The sequence below is a fragment of the Ptychodera flava genome, chromosome 16 (assembly GCF_041260155.1).
Source record: "Ptychodera flava strain L36383 chromosome 16, AS_Pfla_20210202, whole genome shotgun sequence".
Classification (NCBI taxonomy): domain Eukaryota; kingdom Metazoa; phylum Hemichordata; class Enteropneusta; family Ptychoderidae; genus Ptychodera; species Ptychodera flava.
In genome coordinates, this window is record NC_091943.1 from 23,900,057 (window position 1) to 23,915,055 (window position 14,999).

At 36.4% G+C, this 14,999-nt stretch overlaps 1 protein-coding gene across 24 annotated transcripts in view; it reads right to left on the bottom strand.

Annotated features, from left to right (window-relative positions):
* The window catches only part of LOC139114378 (potassium channel subfamily T member 2-like), a 165,719-nt gene that overhangs the window by 83,123 nt on the left and 67,597 nt on the right, over positions 1–14,999 (bottom strand). The window contains exon 1 of one of the 24 annotated variants that reach the window (XM_070676076.1): positions 2,311–3,073. The exons of 20 other annotated variants lie outside the window; for them this stretch is intronic. In XM_070676076.1, coding sequence (XP_070532177.1) covers positions 2,311–2,372 — 62 coding nt within the window. In that variant the 5' untranslated portion in view covers positions 2,373–3,073. Of the gene's footprint in view, positions 1–2,310; positions 3,074–14,999 lie in introns of those variants that run through there. 3 more of the 24 variants (XM_070676088.1, XM_070676084.1, XM_070676063.1) reach the window with 3 other exon arrangements.

Below are 14,999 nucleotides of genomic sequence, written 5' to 3' on the forward strand. Positions count from 1 at the left end.
GTCCCCACTCGTTAATGGGTCCTTTGATTACAGGTCCTCAGAGAGGATAGAGTCCTCTTCATGAGGTCTGTGATAAAAATACTTTTGAATAAATTCGCTTGAGACATGTCTGAGTTGTAGTTCAGGACATGAAAAAATCGTAATAAAATGGCCACATGGTGGCCATATTGGATCACAAATCACAAAACAAATCAATGTGCATATGTAAGACATAGGTCAATGTCCTTGTACCAACTTTGATTAAAATCGGTTGAAATATGCCTGAGTAATGGCTTTGTACATGAAAAAATCATAACAAAATAGCCGCACAGCAGCCATATTGGATCGTATATCACAAAACAAATTAACATGCATATGTATGACATAGGTCAATGTCCTTGTACCAACTTTGAATATATTTGCTTGATACATGTCTGAGTTATGGTTCTGGACATGGAAAAACGTAATAAAATGGCCACACGGCGGCCATATTGGATCGTATCACAAAACAAGTCAATGTGCATGTGTATGACATAGGTCGATGTCCTTGTACCAAGTTTGAATAAAATTGGTTGAAATATGCCTGAGTTATGGCTCTGTACATGAAAAAATCGTAACAAAATGGCCGCACGGCGGCCATATTGGATCGTATCACAAAAAAAATTGATGTGCATAGCTATGACATTGGTCAATGTCCTTGTACCAACTTTGAATAAAATCTGTAGAAACATGCCTGAGTAATGGCTCTGTACTTATAAAAATAGTAATAAAATTGCCGCCTGGTGGCCATATTGGATAGTATCACCAAAAAAAATTGACGTGCATATGTATGACATAAGTCAATGTCCTTTTACCAATTTTGAATAAAATCGGTTGAAAAATGTCTGAGTTATGGCTCTGTACATGAAAAAAATCATAATAAAATGGCCGCATGGCTGCCATATTGGATCGTATCACAAAACAAATTGACGTGCATATCTATGACATTGGTCAATGTCCTTGTACCAACTTTGAATAAAATCGGTTGAAACATGCCTGAATTATGGCTCTGTACATGAAAAAATCGTAATAAAATGGCCGCCTGGCAGCCATATTGGATCGTATCACAAAACAAATCGAAGTGCATCTGTATGACATATGAAGTAATCCTTGTACCAAGTTTGAATGAAATCGCTTCAGGCATCTCTGAGATATCTGCGTGTACGGACGGACGGACGCATGCACGGACGGACGCATGCACGCACAGACGCATGCACGCACACACGACGGACATGACCAAACCTATAAGTTCCCCCGGACGGTGTCCGTGGGGACTAATAATACCTTTACGGCAAGTGAGGGGAAAATATAAAAAAAGACTAACTTGTCTGAGCACAGAATTGATGCAAACATGATATAAACTTTATGACATTCAATATTTAATATCATAAACCCTAGGGAGACAAATGTAATAAATATATAACATAGTCCTTTCACATCGCAAGGTGGATTTGACATCTTTGTATGTAATGCACAATTATGAATTTAACAGGATAAAAATTGCCAGAGCTTAGTCTGACTTGTTTTCTGACACTACATGATGTATGAATGGTTACACGCATCTTACTCTAGGTAATTAACTGTCATTATGAATTGTTGTCACAATTTAAAGTGGCAGGGCTTTGATCAGGTTTATAACTCTCAACAAATTCATTATAAACACAACTTTCAAAGTAGAACGCTGGACTAACATTGAGTAAATGCTCACTCTCCAGAACGCAGTAATGCCAGAAGTAGGGATAGAGAATAATATCTGATCATTGGTAAACAGTCATCAAAATGCAGGCATCATCCTCTACATGTACATTTAAACTGCCTTTCTCATCAGAATGAAATGTTCTTGCTGTTTATCAGGCAGCCATCCATCTCACTAACAGCAGCTACTAAATGTACAACATGTGATAAGTCAAGGTAAAATTGCATATTTGCATTGCCACTTGATACCCTATGTGGAAGTTGTAATGCAATGCAAAGCACACACACCGTACTGTTATCCTGAACGACAGACTGTCAGAATTAATTGCCAGCGCTGCACTCACGTACTTGTTCAGCACAACTTAGGAATGTACGAAGCTGCAACAATGGAAGAATCTCTCCACATCTCAAGGGATGAACACATTCCCTGATGCCCGGAAGCTTCATAAATCATGGAAAAAAGAAAGCCCTGCCCTACGTGTTACATTCCTGTACTGTACCGGTAGTTCTAGTCACTGTTGATGCAATCATGTGCCCACTATGAAAGAAATGCTCACAGACACCAATATGACATTGATACAAAGACAAGATACTCACGGAGTTGACGACGGCTTGCGACTGCCATAACCGTTCGATGTTGTCGAAAGACGAGCACTCATATTCAATTTTCAAAGAAACAGTCAGATTTCAATTGGTGCTAAAATATAACTGATTTTGTTTTCGTGTTTGTGTACGTAAGTATGAATCTTGCCGAGATCAATCATAATTTACATATTCTTGTCCGTTGTACGGCTGTAAACCCTGCTTGTTGCCATATGTTTACTTCTGAGTGTAAGAGGATCAATCTTCCACCACAGAAACAAAATTTCATATCCTTGGGATTGAAACAGGAAGAGCTACTTTCACGAAATCCACACACAGATGACAAAAGTTACCATGACAACGTAGCAGCAATTTCCTCAGTGCAATATCACACCTCCTTGAGCACAGCATCACAGACCCACATTTTCACAAAAAATCTTCGATGTTTTTCATTAGGGAGTGAACGGAGAATATCCTTGATGTTGCTGTGAGCGAACAATGCAACTGCAAGTGTCATCGCTGGGAAACTTTCATAATAACTGGCACAATCAATAAGTAGCTGCGCTCATCCACGTCAGTAACAGCCACATCACCATGGCGATGACATCCAGATGTACAAAGAGTATTGGGATTTCTGTACTTGGTTGATGTCTGTTCCAAAGTGACAGTGCTCAAGGGCACTTGCTTGTTTTTAGAGAGTTTCCACAGATCGAAATTCTGAAGAGCTAACCCATCAAGTAGCGTACTGGATCTGCTGCAAACACTGCTTAAGAATACACACAGAAATGGAAAACAGCAGATGCTTCACCCATCAGGTTTATATTCAAATTGTTTCCATATATGTCAGATGTGTTTATAATTCATAAAACTACATCATCAAGAGAGGTACATGTAATTTGTTACCACGGCAACACAGTTGTCTGGGGAATGCTGAATTTGTGCCACATCTTGTTAGCCTGCCCACAGAATGTCTCACTTGACTGATTTCATGTTTCCTGAGAACAACTGCGGGAGAATGTAATTGAATAGCTACACAGTCACAGAATACTGTAGGCATCTTTAACGTCTCTCAGTAAGTTTGATGAGGATTGATAAATTTGATCAACAGTGCGACAAAATTGATTGAGGAAGTGATAAATTTGATAGTCGTGAATTAACAGTGACCTCAAAATCGATAAAGGATGTGACATTAGAAAAAAGTTGCAGACTTTGTTAAAAAATGGCTTTATTGTTGGAGACTTGTATCAAAAATTACTTCACCATGTCAAAGCACTGCTTAATGTACGTGTTTCTTGATTTGAAATTGACTTGCAAGAGAAAAGTTACTAACAAAACCATTTGAACATTTATATTTTAAAGACACCTGAAATTCACATCCAAATATCCAAAGGAACTTGAGAAAAGCAATTGTGACATCATTTTCCTGAATACAGAAACACCATCACGACATTGTTCTTCCCACTGGGAGAGTGAACATCAATCAGCTCAAGCCTTGTTGGATATGATGATTAAACAAACAAATTGAAATCTGAAATCAACAATGCAGGTTCCCACTAAAAGAAAATTTATTTATCACAAGCGTAATTTGAGTACACAAATGCCCCTCCAACCTACACACTGAACTCTTCTTCAGACCATCATGTTTGAAGCATAAGGAACATTTTATATATTACATAGACAAATATGTAATTTTTATTAATTATAAATAACCAGTACCTCAGAAGTATATAGTTGAGTAGCAAAAATAAGACATTTATGAAGGAATAAAATACTTTGTCACCTTTAAGAAGTCTAACAATGCTAATTTGAAAAGGCTGGGTCTTTCTGAAGCTCAATTGAGAATATTGAAGCTAAAACAATCTAGAAGCAGCTGTCTGTCATCTGAAATGCTTGTCTTTAATCAAAGGCCATTTTTCATGATGCATTTCAATGATAAACTCATCCATTAATTTCTTATCAATGCCAGTGTGTAAGCCAGCTTCTCTTGAAATTCCCTAGGTGATGCTACATGCTTTCTTCAAATGAGATCACTACATAGTCACATTGGATGGCTTGGCTTTTATCTATTGCTAATATTAAGCAAATTATGGATGGCTGCTCTTTCAACGCCTGATACAAAAAGCATTTTGATATTGCTCACCTACATGTAGAAAGAATGCATTATTTAAGTCTTTGGTATAGTTTGTTCATTACTAAAGTGCTTTCTAAATACTAGCACTGCCATCATTCCTCAATATAATTCTTATCCGTGAACAGTAATTCCATGGTTTTACTTCCAATGAAACAGATCTGATCATAAAAAATACAATTATATGAATAGAGTATTGTATATTTTTATAAATCAATGACTGAGAACTATAGAAATTTGTCTTTGCTAAAAAATGCCATACAGAATGTGTGTTCCATAAAATCCTGGTGCCACAAACGCAATGCACTAGTGCATGTTCGGGTGCCCCTGTGCATGGGACAGTTTCAGCAGTCCTTAGGAGTACATGTATGGCCAGAATATTTCTTGTGCTAATGTGTTATTGTACAGGCTATCAAACATGTATCCAATTCCATGCTTATGTGTAGTAAATCGCAAGAAAAATGGCAGTGACATTTGTACGGAAAGAGTGACAACTCAACAAATTTGATGCCCCAGTCACAGCTGTACCGATACAATGTTCACGTATGTCTACACTGTAGGTTATTACAAAAATGACGCAAAGGATGCACTTGTATACACATACATGTACACTCTACCCTTTCCTTTGCATCAGGACATAGGTTGACCACGCATCCTTTGCTATATTTTTGTCATAATATTAATGTCATCATGTACCGGTATATTGATTCAAAGTGATGTAAGGTGTAGAACCAAGCAAAACCATTTGTGTCTGTGAATATATACTCTACCCAGGCTGCATGAAACGTACCAGTACATGTTTATAATATGCCTTTGCTGTTTTGAATATGCTAAATTACAATCCCCCCTTCAAACAGAAATTCTTCAGAAGCAATTACCGGTACATCTCTCCCTGGAATATATTACCCCTTATCAGAGAAATAGTTGAGCATTATCAGAGCAACACTTATCACAGAGAGCATTTTTATCATTTGAGATGACAAAACGATTACCATCACATATCATCATCACATGTAAACTCACCAATCAAATTTCACCTTATATCATCATCACTTTTTAATCAACCAATCAAATCTCATCTTCCAACACAATCCAGGAGCAATACCACAGGGAAGGATTCTGCCATGAAACTTAACCCCCACCTTGTTTACAGCATGTAATGTTTGATCTATCAAGGTGTATGTACAGAAAATTTCTAATTACAGTAGAGATACTGATAGTGTCTGGGAGAGTTGAATGAAAAAGAGTATACTGTACTACTTGCATATATGCATCACAATTTTAAGCTTGCAATTCATCTAGACCATCAAAAAACAGGACATAAGTATATGGTATATACACCTTGATGTACTGGTATTGCTTTCATTAAAATTAATGTTATATTTCTGTATATAAATACTGTAAACATTCTCGAGGTAATTCAAATCATTTAAGTTGGAAAAATTTTTTCTGTATTCAGTTGTTCTTCCATGTGATAATATTTTTTATTATTTATGAATGTCACGTTAAAAACAAATTTTACATTCTCACTGACACTCTTCAAGATATTTCACTTGTGGCTAAAACGCTGTATCCTTGCATCACATCCTGAAATTTCTGAGTGTCACATCAAGGCACAAAACAACAGGAAGTGTGGAATCTACACAGGAAGCAGGTAATCTATACAATCTTTCTTCCAGGGACACACAAACAATCATCACTATTCACACGTTCAACTCTATTAAGAATTCAGGAGTGGCATATTTTCACATGTAGCTCTGTGAATTTATTGATTGACCTTAGGAAGACATCTTTTTCTTTATTCACAGACATTTAATTTCCTAAAAATCGACTCTGTACACTTTCAAATTTGCTGGACATGACAAATTCTAATTTGTGGACAAATTTTGAAAGAATAATAAATACAGGCAGTCTTAACTTTTGTTTGAGTAATTTTTGAAAAATGATTACTTGTCACAATCATGAATATTTAATCAGAAAATATAGAATTCCAAGATACACAATATAACAATCATGCTTTCCAAATATTTATGCATAATCTTCATATTCATATTTCTAATAATATGAGATGCCAGATTAAGGTAGTGTGCACCTCAAAACTGAAAGACCTAAAAACTTGCTCAAACTTTCCGCAATAAAAATTTCAACCATTCTCATAATAAAGCAAGAACAACAAATAGGGGGTCATTGACAATGACATAGTCCCCACTTGTAATAGGAGTATTAGTCTTGATGGGGCAGGGAAATGTGGTCATTAACAAGTATGACTGGAGTGTATATGTTCAGATGAATGGGCACATAGGACTATGTCATTGTTCCAAATTTGAAACAAGAGGCATGTCTAATTTATGGTTCTATATCGGGAAAAAAGATCAGACCTCTAGCTGTATTGGCCAGCCAAGAAATACATATGCGCATAATAAATGAGGTACAAGATGTTACATCTTAAGGTTTATTATCCTATCAAAATTGAAGCGTAAAGAACTTGTGGTTACTGAGTTATGCATATATATGCATAATCAAGGTCAAAGGTCATCAAGGTCACGTGACATTTTGAAAAAAAAATTGTATTGCTAATTAATCCATATATGCCAAACTTCAGACCTCAAGCTCTATTGGCTTGCCCACAATTATATATGTACATAATTAATGAGGTAAAGCATGTGTTGTCATAAGGTCTCCCATCCTACTAAATGTAAAGGACATAGCACTTGTGATTACTTATTTTTTGACATAATCGTGTATTTTAGGTAAAAGGTTATCGAGGTCACATGACATTTTGTCAAACAATGTCTATCCTTTAGTCTATCCCTAAATACCAAAAATCATACATCTAGCTCTATTGGCTCGCTCAAATTAGATATCCACATAATTAATAAGGTACAATATGTGGCGTCATAAGGTGTCCAATCATACCAAATATGAAGGGTGTAGCACTTGTGGTTCCTGAGTTATGAACAATTATGTATATATGAGCTCAAAGGTCACTGAGGTCACGTGACATTTTGTAAAAAATATTGTCTTGATAAGTTATCCCTATATACCATAAATCAGACATCTAGCTCTATTGGCTCGCTCAAAATTAGATATGCACATAATTAATGAGGTACAATATGTGGCGTCATAAGGTGTCCCATCATAACATATATGAAGGGTGTAGCACTTGTGGCTACTGAGTTATGCACGAATATGTATATTTGAGGTCAAAGGTCACTGAGGTCACATGACATTTTTTTAAAAAAATTGTATTGCTAAGTTATCCCTATATACCAAAAATCAGACCTCTAGGTCTATTGGCTCGCTCAAAATTAGATATATGCATAATTAATGAGGTACAATATGTGGCTTCATAAGGTGTCCCATCATACCAAATATGAAGGAGGTAGCATTTGTGGTTACTGAGTTACGGACAATATGTATATTTGAGGTCAAAGGTCATTGAGGTCACGTGACATCTTGTCAAAAAAATTGTATTGCTAAGTTACCCTATATACCAAAAATCAGACCTCTAGCTCTATTGGCTTGCTCAAAATTAGATAGGTGCATAATTAATGAGGTACAATATGTGGCGTCATGTCCCATCATACAAAATATGAAGAGTGTAGCACTTGTGGTTACTGAGTTACTGACAAATATATATATTTGAGGTCAAAGGTCATTGAGGTCACGTGACATTTTGTCAAAAAAATTGTATTGCTAAGTTATCCCTACATACCAAAAATCAGACCTTTGGCTCTATTGGCATGCTCAAAATTAGATATGCACATAATTAATGAGGTACAATATGTGGCGTCATAAGGTGTCCCATCATACCAACTATGAAGGTGTAGCATTTGTGGTTACTGTGTTATGGACAAATATGTATATTTGAGGTCAAAGGTCACCAAGGTCACGTGACACTTTGTCAAAAAAATTGTATTGCTAAGTTATCCCTATATACCAAAAATCAGACCTCTAGGTCTATTGGCTCGCTCAAAATTAGATATGCGCGTAATTAATGAGGTACAATATGTGGCATCATAAGGTGTCCCATAATACCATATATGAAGGGTGTAGCACTTGTGGTTACTGAGTTATGCACAAATATGTATATTTGAGGTCAAAGGTCACCGAAGTCACGTGACATTTTTTAAAAAAAATTGTATTGCTAAGTTATCCCTATATACCAAAATCAGACCTCTAGCTCTATTGGCTCGCTCAAAATTAGATAGGTGCATAATTAATGAGGTACAATATGTGGCGTCATATCCCATCATACCAAATATGAAGAGTGTAGCACTTGTGGTTACTGAGTTATTGCACAAATATGTATATTTGAGGTCAAAGGTCATTGAGGTCACGTGACATTTTGTAAAAAAAATTGTATTGCTAAGTTATCCCTACATACCAAAAATCAGACCTCGGCTCTATTGGCTCACTCAAAATTAGATAAGCACATAATTAATGAGGTACAATATGTGGCGTCATAAGGTGTCCCATCATACCAAATATGAAGGTTGTAGCACTTTTGGTTACTGAGTTATGGACAAATATGTATATTTGAGGTCAAAGGTCACCAAGGTCACATGACACTTTGTCAAAAAATTGTAGTGCTAAGTTATCCATATATACCAAAAATCAGACCTCTAAGTCTATTGGCTTGTTGCTCAAAATTAGATAGGTGCATAATTAATGTGAGGTACAATATGTGGCGTCATAGGGTGTCCCATCATACCATATACGAAAGGTTTAGCACTTGTGGTTACTGAGTTACGGACAAATATGTATATTCAAGGTCAAAGGTCACCAAGGTCACGTGACATTTTGTCAAAGTGTCTGAGATATCTGTGTGAACGGATGGACTCACGGACGGACATGACCCAATCTATAAGCCCCCTGGACTTTATCTGTGGGCACTAAAAACTGTGTCACTGCATCCTTTTTGCAAATATGAATACGATGAGAAACTAAATTTTTATTTTTCTTGGCCATATACATGGGAGTCTATGGACTGCCTTATACATGGGTGTCTATGGAGTCTATGGACTGCCTTATACATGGGAGTCTATGGACTGCCTTATACATGGGAGTCTATGGAGACTGCCTTATACATGGGAGTCAATGGAGGTGAAAACTAAAAAGTCCTCTAACACGGCCAAATTTGATCGCATTGTGAAACAAATCGACGTGCATCTGTATGAGGTAGGTTACTATCCTTGTACCAAGTTTGAACGAAATCGCTCCAGGCGTCTCTGAGATATCTGGGTGAACGGACGGACGCACGCACGCACGCACGCACACACGGACGCACGCACGGACGCACGGACATGACCAAACCTATAAGTCCCCCCGGACGGTGTCCGTGGGGACTAACAAATAGGGGGTCACTGTGCATATTTTGGATCTAGAGAAACAACTTACAAACCAATTACCAATGTTTAAAATTCAAAATGGCCACCATCCCCATGTTAACTCTACAGTAAAAAAAAAATTTTTGATTTTCACAAAACTGCAACAGTAAAAACTTTACTTACTCCAAGAGTATCAAATGAACCCCTGTGCTAGTGGTAGATCAGAAAAGAATAGCGCTGTTCACGGTTACAGGTTTGTTACTAAATATAGCTGTACGCGCGCGACATCGCACACGCAGCTTGAAATGCGGACAAATTTTATCAATGTTGCATACATGGCCGTTTTTGCAGCTAGTACTCAGAGTCGTTAATATGTTTTTTAGTATTCATTGTTACACTAGCAGTCACCCACTGAGATGTATTTTCGTCGTTCTTGCATGCGTAATTTTCAAAAGCGTTATCTGAAAATGCGGACAAATATTTATTTTTGCATATTAATAAGAGAACAGTGACGTAAACTGTGAACGGCCCTATTGTACAAATTTGTGAGTATGAATATCTGTCCCCAAGGCACATTCTACCTCTAATAGTGTATACCATATGCAGTTGTCTGCTTTCAGTCACGACTCAAGTTTTTTACAGTGAGTGCCTACATAGCATTATTATACACCTACTGCCGTAACCTATGGGAGTTTGACCGTCCAATAACTTTCCGTATTTAGTGTAGTACGCGGGGTCCCGAATATGGGAGACGCGCGACGTGCCTGTTTGGGGTTTGTAGCAATTTTATTTCAACAATTGCGCGCGTTCCACTCATATCGCGCGTGCCGCATCCCTAAAAATTTACCATAGAATTAGTTTATACGGACGATTAATGGAGGGAGGTGTATACTAATAGGGTTATACACAAACTCGGGCTCAGTGAGTGACGTATTGGACTCGCCTTCGGCTCGTCCAATACGTCACTCAATGAGCCCTCGTCCATACAGGGCCGTATTTTGTGAATAACCCTATAGTATTCCTGGCTTGAGTTTGTCGGCTTGAGTTTTGTCTGCGGTTCCTCCACTAGGTGACTGGATACCGTACGTTATGAGTTAAAACCTGATTGAAACCACCATATTTGAGATTAAAGTATTTTGTGTATAGTAGTTAGAGGTTTGTTATTTGTTGCCATGAAACCATCTATTGAACACGAAAATTACAGAACATAAAAATAAACCACCTACACAAAGCAAGTTTTCACTCAATTTGCCATGTGAAATAATCCATTAATAATTCATATGAGAGGCTGTGCCTTGAGATTTTTATGTACATCACAGATAAATTATAGTAGGTTCTATAGACCTTCGGTATTCAGCAATGCCTTTTGGTTGAATTATCACACTTTTGAATAGAAAACTATGACCTTCTCAAAACCAGTTAAAAGGCTTAAGTCAGCTCACAGGCATTGCTTACTCAATTAGAAGTGAAGCTGTAGCTTTATATTATCACCACACAATTCAGCTGTGTTTGGTTGCAATGTGCTCCAGTGCTGTTGTGCCTTGAGCAGTCATTTTTACCCTCATTGCTTCATTGGTACTGGTCGTGGGTGACGGGCACTTCATCCTGTACTTGGACTCTGTCTAATGGATGATTGAGTACGTACAAATATATAGCCTTTTTTTATAAACAAGTACAGTACTTTCCATCAAATTCACTGAACACTACTCATTGGATTCAAGTTGTCATGGTCCTAATTACATTCACCAGATACTAAATAATGAAGAGATATTTGGTTTTTTGTCTTTTGTAAGCAGTACCTATGCAGTACAATATACCGTACCGGTATACCTGTACACACTGTGACGTCTGTACCGTAACACATGCAATGAACATTTTCTTTCACAAGCCAAACTTGCAGGTGTTTCTTTTTGTATCAGCAGATAGAGAAAGTTCAGGCAATATTTTGTTTTATGTGGAGAGGAAAGCTTTATTGTTTTGTTCCAATAATTGCCAGCAATTGGAGAAGGACTGGAATTCAGTTATTGTTGGGCTGGAAGTTTACCCACAGGGGAGTTTGGAAATCTGGTGAGTTGGATGGTAAAATTTTCAATTGTAGAGGGAAGGCAGTTGTTAGTGGCTTTCACTTCTCATCCTATCTTGAATTTTCTAAATATTTCCATGCAAAACACCAATGGTTACAATTTCTTGATATCTGCCAATTATCTCCTCTGACTGTATCCATGACTGAATATGCTATACAATGACCTTTGACACACAGATGCTGAATCATGTGACTTTAATAATAATCCAACATAGTGATTATTATTAGTATCATCCATCACGTTCACTCATGAAAGTAATACTGAGTTAGTCCACAACATCAAGCATAGAAGATAAGTGATATTATTCACCAACACAAAGTCCGTACATTTTTAACTGTACATATATAGAAAAATGTATTAAGGTAAAGGGCAACGAATTCGGACGCGCACACGCTTTAGAACGTTTCTGCGCAGATTTAACTCCAGCCTGCCGCAAATGGGTTATTTTGTAGAGCATGTATTTAACATCACTTGTCATTGTTGAAATTGCGCTTTTGCCTAATTTTTTGACCCAGTGTCTTAGAAATACATGTGACCTATAACCTTGTCATATTTTGACCCCCTAGGAAGCTGGTTTTTATTCAATATGAGCGAAAAATTAACATTTCTCTCCCATTTATATGGCGCAAATTACCCATTCACCTGGAGATATTGTAAAAAGTAGCGTGGTGACACCCTTTTATTAAAAGTGTAAACTAAATGGTATTATGTCAGGAGTTTATTCGCCAAGTTTGGTCAAAATGACACCATTCAAAGCGACAGGAAGAAAGTTAGAAAATTATGTAGTGATATAATTTCGATATCGTCATTTTGTAATCGATACTTATGTTAAAATTTCTTCACAAACATGAAAACTATACATTCGATAGATATGGATCTTATGTCTTGGTATTTATTAAAATTAACTCATTTGCTAAGCGTTTTATAATTGCTTTCTTTAGTTTAAGTGAATTATATCATTTTTATTTATTTCTAACGACGCCATTTTAACGTCCGTTTCCATGGAAACAAGCATGGTGACCCTCATTTTTTATTTCATTTTTGCACTTGCACAACCTCCAAGAATATTTGTGCAAAGTTTCAAGAAAATGACACCACAACTTAATTTTGACGTAATTCGTAGTACTTCACCTTAATATTGCAAGACAGCGACACAGACAGGGAACAAGGTGACTGTGGTCCATTATTTTTGCATTAGTTTGCGATACCTTCAAAGGATATACATGTAAATGGTGTGAATCAACCTGACTACAAATTCATAATTGATAATGCAAATTTGTACATATTATGCATACATTATATATATCTATATGTACCGGTATGTGTTGTGTGTGTATACATATATATATATATATATATATATATATATATATATATATATATATATATATATATATATATATATATATATATATATATATAAACACAAATTACTAGACGTACAAAGTAAAATATCCGTTACACATTGTACTAGAAGTAATTTGTGTTATTTATAATGCTGTGCGTTCAGTATTGATCACTGTAATTTCCCACTAGGAGATATATACGTATATACGGTAATACTGTATGCATTTTGAATTCATTCACGACTGCATCCATGCCTTGAATGAATACCTTTCTGAGATACTTTTCCATATGTAACATCGCTGCAGGAATTAAGTTTAGTTCCCGCGCAATAATGAACATTCTTGATACTTTCTGAAAGATTATGAATATGCAGCAGTTGTTGGTCCTACACTTTGGACATCATCCCCATGTCAGTCATTTAAACATGGTGAGACACTCTAATGTACCTTCAATGGTTTTGTACGGCATGCTCATTTTTGTACTTGATCTGTTCAATAGCACTGCACAGCAATGGTTAAAATGGCCACAAGAGGGCAGTGTTAAAACAATTTTTCACACTGACAAGTCTTCCTCACCTATTAGGAACTTCAGCTGAATGATTTTATATACGGTGCAGATGAACTGACATGAAATTACTGATTACATGTGATCCTGGGTCTTTACCTGTATCTATGCCTCTCATCTGTGATGGATGGATGACCTTGAAATTGACCATGCTAAAATTTCTTGATAAAATATGTGAGAATATGTTGCATGCTCTCCAAGTACACATGATTGTAGGACTAGTGACATCACCTATCATAGTATAATATGAATGTTATTACCAGGTTGCACAATTTGGTGGGATGTGGATGGTGTTGAATTGGGTAATGTGCAAGATGTGTAGCTGACATCAAGAATTTGGTTAAAGTCATCACTGAAACTGAAAAAACTTGACTATCCAGAGCATTTGCATAAGAATAGGATGATAATAAAAAGTGTTGGATAATAGTTATAATTGCAACTGTTCTGTTATAAGTTATTTGCAAAAATGTTGTACCATCAAAGAAATCATGTATATCTGTATATACAAAAATTTAAATTCATATATGCAAGATGCATAAAGTACAAATTATCATCTGTCCATATTTAGCTCTTGCAGAAGAAAGATGTCCAGCCAGTGTAGACTGCCACCAAGAGGTAAATTGACATGCAAACAAAAGAAATGTTACAAGCGGTAGTTGAGGACTCACTCTCCAATGCTCCATCTGACTGAATAATCAGCATCCTAGGGAGTCATATTAAACATTTGGTTTCTCTACCAAAAAATTAATCATTTTTTAACATTTTCCAACATTTACATTGTGTAAGACCATGAATCCTTGGATTGCTACGATTTGGGATAATCATTAGGTAAAAGTCATTTGTTGAAACAGTTAAAAACCATAAAGTTCTAGAGGTAACCATATGTTCAACCTTGTACATGTACCTTTTGTCACAGTACCTTTGTGTCTGCTTATGACAAATGCTTTATTTTGCTGGACATTATACAAATACAAATCATTTTACATTGTAGCAATCTGCCCTAAGTTAGATATTTCTAGTGCTAGAAATTTCATTATTGCCACACGTGTATATTGGAACCTGTACTATCAGAAAGTTTGGAGTCGGTTGACGCTGGAAGTTAACATGATATTAATAAATAACCTTTGACAGGAAACAAGAATACCATGAAGGATTATTGAAAAATGGTAACTTTGTCCATGTAAAACTGACGGTGTAATTGATGATGCTGTTTAAAGGTCAACTTTCATTTTCTTAAAATATAGCGATGGT